Source organism: Oryzias latipes, chromosome 18, assembly GCF_053564925.1.
Source record: "Oryzias latipes strain Hd-rR chromosome 18, Olatipes_Hd-rR_3.1".
NCBI classification, from domain to species: domain Eukaryota; kingdom Metazoa; phylum Chordata; class Actinopteri; order Beloniformes; family Adrianichthyidae; genus Oryzias; species Oryzias latipes.
In genome coordinates, this window is record NC_136254.1 from 4,896,959 (window position 1) to 4,914,528 (window position 17,570).

Genomic DNA, 17,570 nt, shown 5'->3' on the forward strand with positions numbered 1-17,570 from the left:
GCACCGGGCCCTGACATGATACATGCCTACTGGCTAAAGAAGCTCACCACACTCAACAAGTGTCCATCAAATGTGGGACATACCAAGGTGATGCTCTGTCCCCACTGCTATTCTGCATAGGTCTGAACCCCCTCAGCCAAATAATCAACAAGACTGGCTATGGATACCGACTCAGAAATGGGGTCAACATCAATCACCTCCTTTACATGGATAATATCAAGCTATATGCTAAGAGCGAGCGTGACATTGACTCCCTCATCCACACCACCAGGATCTAAAGTACTGGCATTGGGTTGTAACTTGGGCTCGAGAAATGCATTCGGATGGCGACAAAGAGAGGCAAGGTAGTCCACACAGGAGGGGTCTCACTCCCAGAATTAACAATAGTAGACATTGAGGACAGTTACAAGTACGTTGCAATTCTACAGGCAAATGGCAACCTGGAGCAGGCAACAAGGAAAACTGTAACAGCTGAATATCTTCAACAAGTAAAGCAAGTCCTGAGAAGCCAGCTCAATGGCAAAAATAAGACCCGGGCAATAAACAGCTACGCACTGCCAGTCATCAGATACCCTGCAGGAATAATAAGATGGCCAAAGGAAGAGATGCAGACCACGGATGTTAAAACACAACAGCTCTTCACCATGCATGGAAGGTTCCATCCCAAATCCAGCACCCTGAGACTGTATGCTAGCCGCAAGGAAGAAGGCCGAGAACTAGTGAGAGTGGAAGCCACTATCCAGGATGAAACATCCAAGATGCATGAGTACATCAAGCTCAAGGCCCCAACTGACAGTGTGCTCAGTGAATGTCTCAGGCAATGGAGAGCAGAGGATGAAGTGGTGGAGGACAGATCCTCATGGGAGGACAAACCGCTGCATGGGATGTACCACCGGACCATAACTGAAGTGGCTGATATCAAAAAGTCCTAACAATGGCTACCACACCAGACAAGACCCAAGGTGTAGGCTGTGCAAACAATCCAGCACATAACTGCAGGGTGTAAGATGCTGGCAGGTAAAGCATACATGGAGCGCCACAATCAAGTGGCTGGAATAATATACAGGAACATGTGTGCAGAATATGAACTGGAAACCCCAAGGTCAAAATGGGAAACACCTCCGAAGGTGGTAGAGAATGAGAGGGCAAAGATCCTGTGGGACTTCCAGATCCAGACCGACAGAATGGTAATGGCAAGCCAACCAGACATTGTAGTGGTGGACAAAGAACAGGAAAGCCGTTGTGGTGGATCTGGCAGTGCCAAGAGATGGGAAACTCAGGAAGAAGGGACATGAGAAACTGGAGAAATACCAGGGACTCAGAGAAGAACTGGAGAAAGCCTTGAAAGTGAAGGTGACAGTGGTGCCTGTGGTAACTGGAGCACTTGGGCAGTAACCTCCAAGCTGGAGGAGTGGCTACAACAGATACCTGGAAAGACCTCAGACCTCTCAGTCTAGAAAAGCGCAGTGCTAGGAACAGCTAAGATACTGCGCAGGACCCTTTAATCCGACTGATGATCAGATCAAGATATTTTGCGCATGTAACCGCGGCTAATGTTGTTTTAAAAGTAGTTCACATGTCAAAAAAGTGTGAATACCGCTGCTTTAGAGCTTCTATAACAGCATACTCACTACCTGTTTTCATTGAGCCTCTTACGAGTGGATCATTTGAAGAAAAGTGTTGTTACGTTGTTACACTAAGCAAATTAGGTGACAGATCTGCTAATGTGCCTCTTTTATTTTGAAGGGTAAAGGGTAAAATTTTTCTCTTCTTTGTGGGTTCCTTGAGAAGTTTGGAAATACTTTTGGAAGTTGGAATGAAGCCATTATTTCCACCATTCCAAAAAAAGGTAAAGATAAATCCGAGTGTGGCTCTTATCGACCGATATCTGTCCTTAATATAGACTACAGACTTTTTAGCTCAATTATGGCCAGGCGAAATGAAGGAATTCTTACCCAGTATGATAAGTAATGAACAGACTGGATTCATAAGAAACATGCAGACACAAGATAATATACGCAGAACCCTGCATATAATAGAGCAGATACAAACATCTAAAAATAAAGCCATGCTCACGAGTATAGACGCAGAAAAAGCATTTGACTCAGTAGATTGGGACTTTCTGTATAAAGTACTGACTAAATTTAGGTTTCATAACACAGTTATTAAGACAGTGAAGGCTCTGTATGCCAATCCCACGGCAAGAGTTAAAGTTAATGGTTACCTCTCAAACAGCTTTACAATCCAGAGAGGAAATAAACAAGGTTGTGCCTGGTCTCCACTTTTATTTGCCTTATATTTAGATCCGCTGCCACAATCAATTAGACAAAACAAAGATATTAAAGGAATAAATATTCAAGGAAGGGAACACAAACTTTCATGTTACGCAGAAGATATCTTAATATATTTAGAACAACCTACAAAAACTTTACCTGTACTGATGAATTTGTGCAAAAGATTTGTAAACCTATCTGGGTATAAAATTAATATGGATGAAACTCAAATATTTGCTTACAACTACAACCCACCAGCAGTTTTGGCCGTGCAATACCCAATGAGATGGCAGACAAAATCCATAAAATATTTAGGTGTAAACATACCTAAAAACCTGACTAAATTATATGAGGAAGATTACATCTCATTACATAAGAAGATAGTGGAGGATGTTAAACGTTGGAACTTGATCCCTTTTCTTTCTTCATATTCAACAATTGAATCCATCAAATTGAATATTCTATCAAACCCTTCAATTACATAAAAATAAAGGAGGGTGGGGCCTGCCTTTTCTAAAGGATTATTTTTGGGCAGCTCAAATGAAGACGCTGATTTCCAAAATGGAAAGACGTGGAGGAGAATTTACTCGCTATTCCCATACAAGCAGTCCTGGTGGACTCAAATATCCAAAAACATATTGACAATATTTGTAATCCGTGGGTTAAGTGTACACTCTCTATATGGAAAAACTTGGTTAAAGAATTAAAACTAGAAAAACGACCTCTCAATATTCAAATGGTATGCATACGACTCTAATTTTGCTCCAAAAAAATTGGATTCACATTTTAAATATTGGTCCACCAAAGGGTTACCAATATTTGGAAGCTTGATTAAGGATGGCAAAGTAACTAGTTTTGAAACGTTGAAAGAAAAATAAAGTTTCAAAAAGCAGGATTTCTATAGACACCTGCAAATAAGGCATTATATAGACACAAAGATTGGAGAAAAGGTTGGAACTAAAGGAGATCTGATTGACATAATTACAAAGGCATATAAAGTTGATGTTATTAGAAAACATATTTCTGCTCTGTATTATTGACAAGCAAGATTCCTCACTCAACTGAATATGTGAAGTCATTAGGGGAGAAAGAGGGTGAACATAACACCGGGTGAATGGACATCAATATGGAAAAAACAATGTAAAAATATGGCGTCACAAAGATGGAGAGAATATGGATAGAAAGTTTGATCGGATTCTTTATCACACCACTTCAAAAGACTCATTATGATGGAAACCCTCCGTTATGTTGAAGAAAATCTGGAAACCAAAGAGCAAATCATGTTCACATCATGTGGGACTGATGTTCATAAAACACTGCAAAAGATTTTCAATCCAATCCAATATGCTAATTTACAAAATGTCACATATTATTACAAAAATACAAATAAATGGATAAACACTGGTCACTCCCAATGGTTCAATGTTCTTATATTTTGTAAAAAAAAAAAAAAAAAATTTAATGATTGTGTATTAGGAAATTCTATGCAAAGTCAGATTTTGTTTATTGTACTGTCTTGTACTATAAAACTCCAAACTTTAAATTAATTTTAAAAAGAAAGAAAAGCTAAGAAAAGGGCTTTGGTTGGAAAGTAGGACCACAGATGTGATGCTGCTGCAAAGACTGAAAGGTTACTGCATGTCTGCTGCATTGGTGTCACCACAGTGGAAAAAGGAGGGTGTCAGCTCCGACAATCAAGCTGCAATTGCAATTTCAAAAGAGAACAGTGATTAAATAGAACTCTAGAGCTGTAGCAGTGTTTGTTACAGTTGAGACAGTGGACAGTAGCTGATACTAAAACAAGCATATCAGAATCTGATGCAATGTGGAGCCAGTCCTCAGTTAGACTCTAACCACACTGTGCTGTCTATTCTTGTAAAGTCTCACCCCCCCCCCCCCCCCCAAAGCCTCTGCAGACCACCAGATTCTTGGTTTGAATTTGTTTTCCAGTCACTGTAACCTGTTTGTGTCCTTATTGTGTGCTCAACTGATGCTTAAAATAAATGATGAAACATTTTAAATTTTCTACCAAACATTACAGAATCGGTATTCTTCTCATCAATATTAAATTAATTAAATTGGCTAAATTAAAAATAAATCCCAAATAACCTCATATCATCAGGTCTTTAACTATCAATATCTTCTTACATATATCTTCTGATTTACAGGCTTTGTAGTTTATAGAAAAAGTGTTGGCCATGGCTATCAATGGTTTCTGCATGAAGATGTTTGCTTGGACAAAAGTCTCAGACGTCATGAAAACCCTCAGATCACTGGAGCCTCAGGATGTTCCTGTGATAGACCTCAATGAAGCCCAGACTGCTGCCGCCTTCTCTTCCTCTGAGACTACGTTCACACCGCCCTCGCCAACACGCATCTAAGCCACAGCTACATGAAAAGCCTCTGCGAACATGAGTAAAAGCCCACTCCAGGATTCCATGTTCAAAACTCTTACGTTCAGTTGTAGCTATGCACAATTTTAAGACCGTTTTGTGAAATGTATGTACTAAACCTGCATACATGAATGCATGTTGGAAGTTAAGCCAGGTCAAACTCTGACCAATCAGGGACTCAGATTTGGAAGTGGGAAGCATCCTTTATAAAAAAGTGCCAACTGGTTGTAAACATGATCATAGAGAAGAAATTAATAATCCAGTGCAGTCCCATGAGAACATCATGGGCTAAATGCTGAATGTTACATGCCTGGTGTGAACGTAGCACTCTCAGACTCTCAAGCAAGTAGCTCCACCCACAGCTGGTTAAAGCTTATTCATACAGTGTGATGTTGCTGGTTTAGCAACAATTTACATGACTGGCTGTGCTTGAAGTGGCCAACTACTTTTCGACATTTGGCTAAAAGTCTCAAAGCCACTATCGCATAAAGAGCCTCTGTATGGTGTTGGCTGTGCAGGGCATGTATTGGAAGTAGTTTGACAGCTACCATCGTGTTACGAGTACTGTCAGTACTAACATGTAACGTTTTCCTCAATGTTCCTTGTCCTGCACAACCGATGCACGTGCCTCTGTAAAGTGATGCTCCGGAGATTTGTGAACTGTAAATGTTAAATTTTACTTTCTGGGTAGATTGTACGTTGCATTACCAGTAGCCACTTGCTTCAAATCCTGCAGTACTTTCAGCTTCAGAGTGGTGACTCTTTTGGCGTGTTTGCTTGTTGCACAGTTGTTGTCCACAGGAAATGGAAATGTGTCTTTTTCTACACTAGTGGTGAATTTGTGTCCCACTGGCATGCGTGCCCTGAATTGCTGTCAGTAGTTGTGTTTGCATTGACTATGAAATTAAGCAAATTGGATTTGCGATAATAAATTCCCGTAATGGAAACATGACAGTTTAAAAAACTCACATTTATCAAAAACAGGTGTTTTTTTGAGGTATTGCAATGGACAAATTTGGCAAAACTGCAATGGAAAGACTTTTTTTGAATGAAATGAGTCATGTGACCAACAACCGAATGGCGATGCGCTTCTAGGTAGGAACTGTCTGCCTTAGGTGCTGCACATTGGGGCGCCACTACAGGTCCCACAGCATCACACAGCTCATCAAAAGTTGAACATGTCATGTCGAATTTTGTGATCCTCACCTCCTCTGGAAATTATCCAACAACCATTTGTGCCATGGCAGATATTTAAATGTCTCTGCTGTAAATGAAAGTTTTGTTCACATCCGTCGCCATGTTTTTATACAACTTAACCACTAAGTTAGTTTGTGATTTTTCTGCATATGTATGACTGAAATGCAGCCAGTGACTAATATTTTTGTGATCAAATTAATTGTTGCGTAATTTAACCCATTGAAGTCAACAAAATATTTTAACCTGTTAACATTAAATTCCAAGCCAAATAAAAAGGTTTGTTCCATCTTAAGCTCCATGCTGTAATACTTTTGCAGGCAGTTTTTCAACAGAAAAAAGACCCCAAAACCAATAAAGATCTTCTTTGAAGTTTATTTTGGCCAATTTCCTGTTGGTTTGTTTTTAACAAAACAAGATTTCAGATTCAAGATTGAGATTATTTAGATCAGATTAGAGACGTTCAAACTGGGTTAAACTGTTCTATTCTTGGTCTGCCTCTGGGACACTTTGTACCACAAAAGACTTCAAAAAGATTCATTTCTGTCATGTGTCACAGTCATTCGTCGTTCTTACATCTAAAAGTATATTTTCCATACCCCAAAGTCCATCTGGATGAACAAAAAGGCCATTATTCCTCATTAAAACAGGGTTTGAGGTGTGCAGGTCAGTACAGCTAGGAGGACATTAAGAGGGTTTATTATGGTCTGACATAAATAAATAATCTCTCCTCTCCAGAACATGCTGTTAGTTAACCTGTTGCATTGCTGTAGAAAACCTGTTTATTTAATAAAAAGTTATTCTGGTATTCAAGATGTGAAGTGCTACAGAACACTTTTTTTCTGCCACTGGTATCATTGTTTTTCTTTAAAACCTCTTTAAAAAGGTTAAGATTTCCTTTATAGTCAAATCTCTTAATATTTTATGTACATGTGGGATTTTCTTTTATATTTTCATGTATTTATTACTCACTCTTTAGTTTCTCTCTGATATTTTACAGTAAATTAATGACTGCTGACGATATTGAGCATGGAATCCTTCAGTCACTTCTGATTGGCCGATCACATCTTCGCCTGGCAGTTAAAAGTACAGATCTAACTGTCTTCTGTTGGTGAACCTCAGCCGTTTTAGAACATGACTCTTCTGGTGTTTTCTGGCTGTGTGACATGTCTGCTCCTGGGAACAGTGGGTGAGTTCAGTCTATTTCAATGGTTTTGCTAAATTCTTCTCAGATTTTATTCTAAAAGCTGAAAAATTGAACACATACTTTTGTTTTTGTTCACATGTTCCTCAGCTCTTTCTTGGGCTCAGAAACCGTCTGCATCTTTACAGTTTCAATCCGTTCTTGTTGGTGAGGAAGTGACTTTAAAATGCAATCGTCAAGGCACTGGGACAGATATAATTTATTGGTATAAACAACCTATAGGACTGAAACCACAACTCATGTCTGAGTATTTAGATTTTAGGAAAAATGGATCTTTTGTAGATGCTTTCAAGAACGATCCACGGCTTAAACTTGAAACAGACAAAGACCAACTCCACTTGAAGATCTCGAATTTGAAAATGTCAGACTCAGCCACCTACTACTGCATCAGTTCTGATTATTATGGGGTAAAACATCTGGAGGGCTACACTGTCCATGTGAAGGACTCTACTTCTGACATTCATGCTTCAGTGGATCAGTCGTCCTCTGAGAACTTCCATGCTGGACACTCTGTGACTCTGAACTGTACAGTACACACTGGGAGCTGTGATGGAGAACACAGAGTTTACTGGTTCAAAGACTCTGGAGACTCTCATCCAGGACTCATTTCCACTCATGGAGGCAGGAATGATCAGTGTGGGAGAAAGAACAACACACAAACACACAGCTGTGTCTACGAGCTGCACATGGAGAGGCTGACTGAGTCTCATGCTGGGATCTACTACTGTGCTGTTGTCTCATGTGGACACATACTGTTTGGAAACGGGACCAAGCTGGACCTCACAGGTGAGAACCTCAAATAAAATTATGTATTTGACCTTAGTTTGTATTTGTTGTAAGTTTCATGTTGATTCAATAATGTTCTCTTATGTTTGTCTCAACACAAGAAGGGAGTTTTCGTCCATTTGTGTATTTCCTGAGTGGAGCTCTGGCAGCTTCGCTGATCTTCCTCACATCGTACGCAATACATAAGATAAGGACCCACAAATGCAGGGGTAGGTGAGCTTTAATTCTCTACACATCATGAGTATAAATTATAGCATAAAAGGAATTTATCTGATGCATTTAGCAGAACTGGAACATTTTGTTATATTGTGGAAATGTTGTCTTCTGCTTTGGAACTCTAACCAAACTGAGGCCCCAAATGATCTTTATTCTTATGCTGTATTCACACCTGCTACTTGTAAGGTGTGAATGAACTTGGTTCACACCAGACACGCAGGTTGAGACCGGAAGGGGGCTTTTGTTTTTTGAATGTTTCTTAGTGCTTGTCCACTATACACTCTAAAAAGAGTATTTGTGCTGTAGTTGAAAAGATGAACTTTTTTACATCGTTCTAACTTAATTATTTAGTTTGCTGAAAATAAATCATTTTTTTAGTTTATTCAACCTTAAAATAACACGTGGTCTGACATAGTTATTTTACTTTCAATCAACTTAATTCAATTAAGTTGGTGTAACTTTGGTGTGAGTCATGACGTCATAACGTAAGGCAGCGCAAGGATTTACGGGATCCCATTTTTTTGCCTATCTCGGCAGATTGGGGTTTAAGTGTGAGTTTTTGTCCGTGTGTTTTGTTGTCTAGCTTTTTTACTCTGTTTTAACTAGTAATTTAAACTTTTATTTTTATTTTTTTCTGCACCATGAATTAGAGTTATGTAGAGGATGATGACAAACCCCCTTGTGCGATGAAAATTACATGTTTCAGTTTTAAAGACAGAGTTCACAACATGTGAGCCCCTGCCTTGTAATGCGAAACATTGCTGTGTCATTAATGTCTTTGATATGGCAATTTCAAGGCCCATGGGTTGAACCTTAAAGAAAATGTGTCAATTATAATTGTATAAACAAAATTTCAAAAAGATTTGTTTTAGTCATATCAATTCATCAAATTGAGTTGGATAGCCATAAAAGATAAAGTTGAATAAGGTTAATTCAATTAGGTGTTTCATATTGAAGAATTAAGTTGGATCAACTTTTTTCTTTTTGGAGTGTACCTACAGAGGGATGAATCTCTATGTGAAAAGTCAAAGCGGTGCAAATTCCACACATTTTTCACCAGGGCTTTTATTTTCATATTTCTCTCCCTTAAAGATCTGAGTCCCCGATTGGTCAAAGTCTTTGTTGCCAAGATAAAGCGTGAAAAAGTAAAATAAAATATATTAAATTGGTTGAACTTTCAGCGTGTAATCAATGATTGTGAATAGAGCCCACGACCTGACCTAACTTGCATTGCGAGGCACGATCACAAGCATTCCACATACGGACACATATGAATTCTGGTCTACGCCCGTTTGCTTAGACCACATGTGTCAAACTCAAGGCCCTGGGGCCAAATGTGGCCCTCAATGTCATTTAATGTGGCCCGCGAAAGCATCAAAGTTTTTAATTTCTTAAAATAAAAATTGGTGTGTATTTATTCATATCTAGGGGGAATCAGACTTGAAATATCAGATTGGGCTACTATACATTAGGACTTAAACACTGTCCATATAACCTAACCTGACAGAATCAAATGTAAAAGGATTTATGCTAGAGTAACAAGCAAACATATGTTTTCTATGCAACTGGAATTGTCACTTTAAAAAGTTATAATAAATAAAAAATGAGTTAATTAACATTAAGGAGTAGTTACATTTACTTTTCATTACATTTAGTTACATGTATAAGTTATATCTGGCCCTTTGAGGACAGCCGCTATGCTGATGTGGCTTTCGGTGAAAATGAGTTTGACACCCCTGGCTTAGACTTTTCAATGAGAACGGGCACCAACAAATAATTGGTGATTCTAATTTAAAGAATTCTCTACACTGCAAAAACAGAACCGTGGGAAAGGATAAAGACTCTTATTTCAAGGAATGAAGGTCTTATTTTCTGTTTTGCAAGAAAAATAATCTTATCAAGAAAGTTTTCTGATTGCAAAATAATCTTAAAACATGTCTTAGTGACTAGAAATTATTTTTCTCACCCCATTGGCACATTTTGTTTGCTTATGTAAAGAATTGATTTCAAATTCTTAATTTTATTGATTTAAAAAAATCGATTAAAAAAATGATTTTGAATATTAAGAATTTTAGATCTATTTCCGGGGTAGGGGTGTTTTTGCAGTGCATCTTCAACATTTGAGATTCAAAAAAAATGTTTTGTTAATATTTACAGCAAGAAATCCTCAGGACAGATCTGCTGTTGATTCAGGACCGGATGCAGAGGTAAGAGTTCAGTTCACAGCAACAGAGTCCATGGTAGAAAAATGAATGTTCGGTGTCAATGTGCAGGTTACATTATAATCATCTTTGTTTTTACTGGGATTCATAGAGGTAAATACTTTTCCTGACTTTGACATTGATGCCATTCATATGTTGTGTGTTTATGTCTATCAGGGAACAGAGGATCTCCATTATGCTGCTTTAAGACACAGTAAGGTCTACAAATCAAGAAGAGAAGGAAGATGCCGCCAATAATTCTATGAACTCCAAAGCCCTAGAGCTGGATTTGTTTGTGTTTACATGTGATTCACAGTAAGATTTACTCCAAATTACAGTGCTATGCAGAACTAAATAAATAAATTTATATTTAAAAAAACTTAAAGATCCATTCAACAAAGATGATGGAGTCACTGAAAACGTCACATGCCCAAAGCTGAGTACCTGATTGCTGCGTCTGCCGCAAAAGGCACGCCTTAACGCTCAAATGAGGCCGCTGCCGGACTGATATTTACATTGAAACTCAACGCCCTGATGTACGAATCACGTCTGGTGTGAATGCACCTTTAGACTAGAAGGTCACGAGTCCATCCACAGAGTCAAATCCATGGCCGAATCATGAATCATGACATGTTTTTGTAACATTTTTTTTTCATGCTGCAGGACATAAATAAATGAATCTACGATCAAAACCGGTTATGAGTTTTTAGTTATGAGTATTTCTTTATTCCAATAATGTTAAATCCCAAAACCAAAAAAGCACAGGTTGGTTGTAGCTCTGACGGACTGCAAAACTGGAACCAACCGATGTGAAGCCTGATCCATAGAGGTGTTGATAAAATCTTCAAGGAGGTTTTTGTGGCTGGAGAAGGTCTGGTTCTTGGAAAACATCATAACTGTAGTGAACTCAGTTCTTCCTTGACTTCTCCAGGTTTGAAAAATAAAAAGATCAGAGGATATCATAGTGGTACAATAGCAAAATGGTAACAAAGTCAGAATTTGATTATTCCCTTAACACTAAAAAGCACAGAGGTAGTTGGGTCAAGAATTATCCTTACATGCATTACAATGGATTCAACATGTAGTGCATGTTCCATTGAGCTTGTGGTGCATTCTGAAAGGAAAAGTCTGCTGGTCCAGACCAAGTCTGCTCAATTTGATCTGGATCGAGTCCTTAACCTTATGTAAGGACTGTTGGTTTGGTTATCAGAATCAGAACCAGAAGTCATTTATTGTCATGTGCACAGCTTTTGCACTGACATACGAAATTATTTCCAGTACAACCTGAACAAGATCAAACATTCAACAAATACACATACACAGTTCAGAGTTGACTGATTCTGCAGCAATGAATACACTGCCTTACTTACGATGGGTGTAGATCAGTTACGAATGGGGAGGGTGAGGAAAGGAAATATTTGATTATTACTCTGAGCTAGGAGAACGGACTGAGAGCACACGTGATGCTACCAAAGAGGACCAGACCCTTGGCCAATACAAACACCTTATTTACAAAAATAGAAAATGAAACATACCAACAGTCTCGAGATGCGGGATTAAAAGCTCCTAAAAGACATATAAAATTCTAAAAGTCCTGGGAAATGTTTTAAAACACAAGATTAAAAGCAGCTTCCATTAAAAGAGTCACAAATCTAGAACCAAGGAGCGACCTTGCCAAGCCAGACTTTGTCCCCCGAGCCGGCTCCTCCAGTTAATGGTCAGGGATACCTCCGGTCACACAGACTAGGACCAACAGGAAAAAGCATCTGCCAGTACCAGAAGCGACCACGGCTGCCCTGGGCTATCCTGATGGAATGTGGCCACACTTGTATTTACTTACACGGCAGGCAGAGTCCCCCTCCGCCTCTGCGTGTATCCAGCGTCACACACTCCTTCCGGTTGGCCTTCCTCCGACGCGCTGGGACTCCTGCGTTGAAAAGCAAGCAGCAGCACCAAAGGCACTCAAAAATGCAGACTGCCACCAGCCTTCTGGTTTACCTCAACCAATCTGCAGCGTTGCTTTGCTTGAACAGCGTTGCGTTGCTCACAAAAAGAAATGACAGTTAGAAACAAAGAGTTGCAATCAAACGTCAGGGGTTCAGTTGACAGATGAAGAATCAACCTGAAGTGAAAATGCCATTTACCCTGCCACTACGTGTAGATCGCACTGCAGATCTGCTGATCCCAGCGGTCCAATCGCTCCCACATACTTAAGTGCCTGTAGGAAGCCTGGATGTCCACACAAACTGAACTCTTATTGTCTAATTTCCTCATTTCTAATGGTGAGGCTGCACACTGGGAGCACTCACCTTTTTCACTTAAATGGCGCTAACAGGCTTCTTGTGCAGTGCGCAGGGTTTGGGGAGGTTGAATAAAACTAAAATCTGTACTACTTCACCCTGACTTACCCTTGCGTGTTGCTTTAGCGTTCACTGCTACTTGTCTCCCACAGCATGCATGTACAAAAGAATGTGGATGAACATTTTGGCCTTACAAGTTCACCAGGTGGTCCACAGTCTTAAAATTTCACCTGGGCCCATTTGTTCTCTACGGACAGCCCATATCCACCCGTAGGTGTAGTTGTGACTAACCCTAAATTACACTGGTCTGTCTGCGGTCCATCCCTATTGCATTGTAGATATGAAGCTACAAATTCTACAACAGCCTTTTCAGCATCATAGATTGATAAAACGACGTGTTGATGTTACTTTGCACCCAGACAAATATATTAAAAGAGCATCACTATTTCTGAAAGGAGTTCCTTATTTTTTTGTGAATTTTTTGAAACCCCACATACCTAACGTGACAAACCACAGGTCAGCTCTGACCACAGATCTCACATCCACCCCCAGATGAAGATAGGGAGGAATGCCCTTGTAATATCATGGACAACAGAGATGACCATTACAGTTAACCATGATGACTCAAATGCAGGATAGTTCAGGCAAAGATCAGTGAATTACCTTTGATTTACTAAAAGCAACACAGCTTACCACCCTGAACACACCATCCCCATGGTCAAACATGGTGGTGGCAGCATCATGGTTTGGGCCTGCTTTTCTTTAGCAGGGACAGGTAGGATGGTTAGAATTGATGGGAAAATGGATGGAGCCAAATACAGGACCATTCTGGAAGAAAACCTGATGGAGTCTGCAAAAGACCTGAAGACTGGGATGGAGACTTGTCTTCCAACAAGACAATGATCCAAAACATAAAGCAGAATCTACAATGGAGTGTTTCACAAATAAATATATCCAGGTGTTGGAATGGGAAAGTCAAAGTCTAGAACTGAATCCAATGGAGAAACTGTGGAAAGAACTGAAAACTGCTGTTCGCAAATGCACCAAATTTCAGTCTCTCGATGTGCAAAACTGATGGAGACAAACCCCAAGGGACTTACAGCTGTGATCACTGCAAAAGGTGGCACTACAAAGTAATAACTTAAGGGGGATGAATAATTTTGCATGCCTAATATTTCTATTTTTCATTTGTTAAATTTTTTTTGAAATATCTAATAAATTTTCTTCCACTTCATGATTGTGTCCCACTTGTTGTTGATTCTTCACAAAACATTACAGTTTTATATCTTTATGTTAGCAGCCTGAAATGTGGTAAAATTTTCAAAAGTTCAAGGGGACCCAATACTTTATTAAGGCACCGTAGTAATGAGTTACTCTGGTAGTAATTGACCTCTTTTTTGCATAGACTGAAAATCACAAGCTCCATGCTGTAATACTTTTGCAGGCAGTTTTTAAAGAAAGAAAAGTCACCCCAAAACCAAAACAGATCATCTTTGAAATTTATTTTGGCCAACTTCCTGCTCGCTTAAAAAAACTTTTAAAACAACAAGGTTTAGATTCAAGATTGAGATTATTTAGATCAGATTAGGGACGTTCAAACTGGGTTAAACTGTCCTTTTTTTGGGTCTGCCTCCGGGACACTTTGTACCACAGAAGACTTCAAAAAGATTCATTTCTGTCATGTGTCACAGTCACTCGTCGTTTTTACAGCTACATCTATATTTACCAAACTCCAAAGTCCATCTGGATGAACAAAAAGGCCATTATTCCTCATTAAAACAGGCTTTGAGGTGTGCAGGTCAGTACAGCTAGGAGGACATTAAGAGTTTTTATTATGGTCTGACATAAATAAATAATCTCTCCTCTCCAGAACATGCTTTAAGTTAAACTGTTGAATTGCTGTATAACACCTGTTTCTTAAAAAAAACTTATTTTAGTATTTTAAGATGTGAAATGCTGCAGAAGACTTTCTTGTTCTGCCACTGGTATCATTGATTTTCTTTAAAACCTCTTTAAAAAGGTTAATATTTCCTGTATAGTCAAATCTCTTAATATTTTAAGTACATGTGGAATTTCTTTTTATATTTTTATGGATTAATTATTCACTCTTTAGTTTTTCTCTGATATTTTACAGTAAATTGATGAATGCAGACAATAATGAGCATGGAATCATTCAGTCACTTCTGATTGGCCGATCACATCTTCGCCTGGCAGTTAAAAGTACAGATCTAACTGTCTTCTCTTGGTGAACCTCAGCCGTTTTAGAACATGACTCTTCTGGTGTTTTCTGGCTGTCTGACATGTCTGCTGCTGGGAACAGTGGGTGAGTTCAGTCTATTTCAATGGTTTTGCTAAATTCTTCTAAGATTTCATCCTAAAAGCGGAAAAATTGAACGCATACTTTTGTTTTTGTTCACATGTTCCTCAGCTCTTTCTTGGGCTCAGAAACCGTCTGCATCTTTACAGTTTCAATCTGTTCATGTTGGTGATGAAGTGACTTTAAAATGCATTCGTCAAGGTACTGGGATAGAGAATATTTATTGGTATAAACAACCTCTAGGAATGAAACCACAACTCATGTCTGAGTATTTAGATATCAAGAAAAATGGATATTTTATAGATGCTTTCAAGAACGATCCACGGCTTAAACTGGAAACAGACAAAAACAAACACCACCTGAAGATCTCAAATTTGAAAATGTCAGACTCCGCCACCTACTACTGCATCAGTTCTGATTTTTATGGGGTAAAACATCTGGAGGGCTATACTGTCCATGTGAAGGACTCTACTTCTGACATTCATGCTTCAGTGGATCAGTCGTCCTCTGAGAACTTCCATGCTGGACACTCTGTGACTCTGAACTGTACAGTACACACTGGGAGCTGTGATGGAGAACGGCAAGTTTACTGGTTCAAAGACTCTGGAGACTCTCATCCAGGACTCATTTACACTCATGGAGGCAGGAATGATCCGTGTGGGAGAAAGAACAACACACAAACACACAGCTGTGTCTACGAGCTGCACATGGAGAGGCTGACTGAGTCTCATGCTGGGATCTACTACTGTGCTGTTGTCTCATGTGGACACATACTGTTTGGAAACGGGACCAAGCTGGACCTCACAGGTGAGAACCTCATATAAAATGATGTATTTGACTTCAGTTTGTATTTCTTGTTAGTTTCTTGTTGTTTCAATGATGTTCTCTTATGTTTATCTTAATGCAACAAGGGAGTTTTCCTCCATTTGTGTATTTCCTGAGTGGAGCTCTGGCAGCTTCGCTGATCTTCCTCACATCGTACGCAATACACAAGATAAGGAACCACAAATGCAGGGGTAGGTGAGCTTTAACTCTCTACACATTATGAGTATAAATTATAGCATAAAAGGTTTTATCTGATGCATTTGGCAGAACTTGAATATTTTGTTATATTGTGGAAATTTTGTCTTCTGCTTTGGAACTCTAACCAAACTGAGGCCCCAAATGATCTTCATTCTTATGATGAATTCAAACCGGCCGCATGTATTGTGTTCAAGAACGTGGTTCCATGAGCACAAATTCAGCAGGTGGTGTTTACACCAGACACGCAGGTTGAGGCAGGGAGGTGAATTCTTCTTTTGTTCTTTTTACTGTTTATTAGTGCTTGTCCACTACCTACAGTGGGATGAATCTCTATGTGAAAAGTCAGGGTGGTGCAAATTCCATGAATTCTTCTCCAGGCTTTTTTGTTTTCACAGCTCATTTCCTTTAAGATCTGAGTCCCCGATTGGTCAAAGTCTGTGTTACCAAGATTAAGCGTGAAAAAGTAAAAAAAAAAAAAAATTCAATCGGTTGAACATTCAGCATGCGATCAATGATTGTGAATAGAGCCCACAACCGGACCTACAAACTTGTATAGCAAGGCGTGATCACAGGGGTTTCAGATAGGGATCCAGATAAATTTTGGTCTACGCCCATTCGCTTAGACTTTTCAATGAGAAAGGGCCTCTGAACGCGAGTCGATGCAGCCGGTCAGACAGCTTTACTTTAGTTATTCTTTTGGAAGTACCTACAAAATATTGGTGATAATGATTTTAATAATTTCTCAAAACTGCAAAAAGAGAACCATAGGAGAGTTTAAAGACTCTTATTGCAAGAAATTAAGGTCTTATTTTCTCTTATGCAAGAAAAATAATCTAATCAAGTTTGAGAAAACATGTCTTAGTGACCAGAAAATTATTTTTCTTACCCAATAGCACATTTTGTTAGCTTATCTTAAGAATTGATTTCAAATTTTAAGAATTGTTAGATCTATTTCCAAGGGAAAGGGGTGGTTGAACATTTTTTTGTTAATATTTACAGCAAGAAATCCTCAGGACAGATCTGCTGTTGATTCAGGACCGGATGCAGAGGTAAGAGTTCAGTTCACAGCAACAGAGTCCATGGTAGAAAAATTAATGTTCAGTGTCAATGTGCAGGTTACATTATAATCATCTTTGTTTTTACTGGGATTCATAGAGGTAGATACTTTTCCTGACTTTGACATTGATGCCATTCATATGTTGTGTGTTCATGTCTATCAGGGGACAGAGGATCTCCATTACGCTGCTTTAAGACACAGTAAGCTCAACAAATCATGAAGAGAAGGAAGACGCCGCCAATGAATCTATGTACTCAAAACCCCTAGAGCTGGATTTGATCGCGTTTCCGTGGGATTCATTGTAAGATTTATAATAAATGTCAGTGTTCTGCGGATCCAGATTTATTATTTTGTATTTCAAAACAGTTAAAAGATCCACTTAGATTAAAGTTTTTTTTGTTGTTGGTGTTTTTAACATGCTCTTATAGCTTTTTTTCTCACAATGGACGACAATAATAAAGAATTTGAAGCTTAAAATTGAATTTCTGACTATTTCTTTATTCAAATTGTCACGTCCCTTTTCAGGGAGGAGGGAGAAAATAGGTAACATAGAGAAAGAAAGAAACCAGGGGATTAAAATTGGCCACACAGCCGTTTATCAGGGTG

General features: G+C 39.0%; 2 protein-coding genes across 3 annotated transcripts; both read left to right on the top strand.

Annotated features, from left to right (window-relative positions):
* Positions 1-4,251: 4,251 nt before the first annotated feature.
* Positions 4,252-10,525, top strand: LOC101157252 (uncharacterized). Of its 2 annotated transcripts, XM_004080016.4 has the most exons (5): positions 4,252-7,049; positions 7,155-7,850; positions 7,952-8,059; positions 10,224-10,273; positions 10,445-10,525. In XM_004080016.4, exons 1-5 carry the CDS (start codon positions 6,995-6,997, stop codon positions 10,523-10,525), a joined length of 990 nt encoding a protein of 329 aa, XP_004080064.1. In that variant the 5' UTR covers positions 4,252-6,994. The 2 variants fall into 2 exon arrangements, with proteins under 2 accessions (XP_004080064.1, XP_078792321.1); XM_078936195.1 differs by lacking the exon at positions 10,445-10,525 and having other exon boundaries at positions 7,955-8,059; positions 10,224-10,437.
* Positions 10,526-15,185: 4,660 nt separating this feature from the next.
* On the top strand, positions 15,186-17,290 carry LOC101157010 (uncharacterized). Its single transcript, XM_023966277.2, has 4 exons — positions 15,186-15,691; positions 15,796-15,900; positions 16,907-16,956; positions 17,128-17,290. Exons 1-4 carry the CDS (start codon positions 15,265-15,267, stop codon positions 17,182-17,184), a joined length of 639 nt encoding a protein of 212 aa, XP_023822045.2. The 5' UTR covers positions 15,186-15,264; the 3' UTR covers positions 17,185-17,290.
* The last annotated feature ends 280 nt before the right edge of the window (positions 17,291-17,570 follow it).

Excerpts from the sequence above, each read along its gene's own strand:
- LOC101157252 (XM_004080016.4), top strand. The coding sequence starts at position 6,995 with ATGACTCTTCTGGTGTTTTCTGGCTGTGTGACATGTCTGCTCCTGGGA. Across the intron at positions 7,851-7,951 it reads GACCAAGCTGGACCTCACAG|AAGGGAGTTTTCGTCCATTT; the intron begins GTGAGAACCTCA and ends TCTCAACACAAG. Across the intron at positions 10,274-10,444 it reads ATTCAGGACCGGATGCAGAG|GGAACAGAGGATCTCCATTA; the intron begins GTAAGAGTTCAG and ends TATGTCTATCAG.
- LOC101157010 (XM_023966277.2), top strand. The coding sequence starts at position 15,265 with ATGTCAGACTCCGCCACCTACTACTGCATCAGTTCTGATTTTTATGGG. Across the intron at positions 15,901-16,906 it reads AAGGAACCACAAATGCAGGG|CAAGAAATCCTCAGGACAGA; the intron begins GTAGGTGAGCTT and ends TAATATTTACAG. Across the intron at positions 16,957-17,127 it reads ATTCAGGACCGGATGCAGAG|GGGACAGAGGATCTCCATTA; the intron begins GTAAGAGTTCAG and ends CATGTCTATCAG.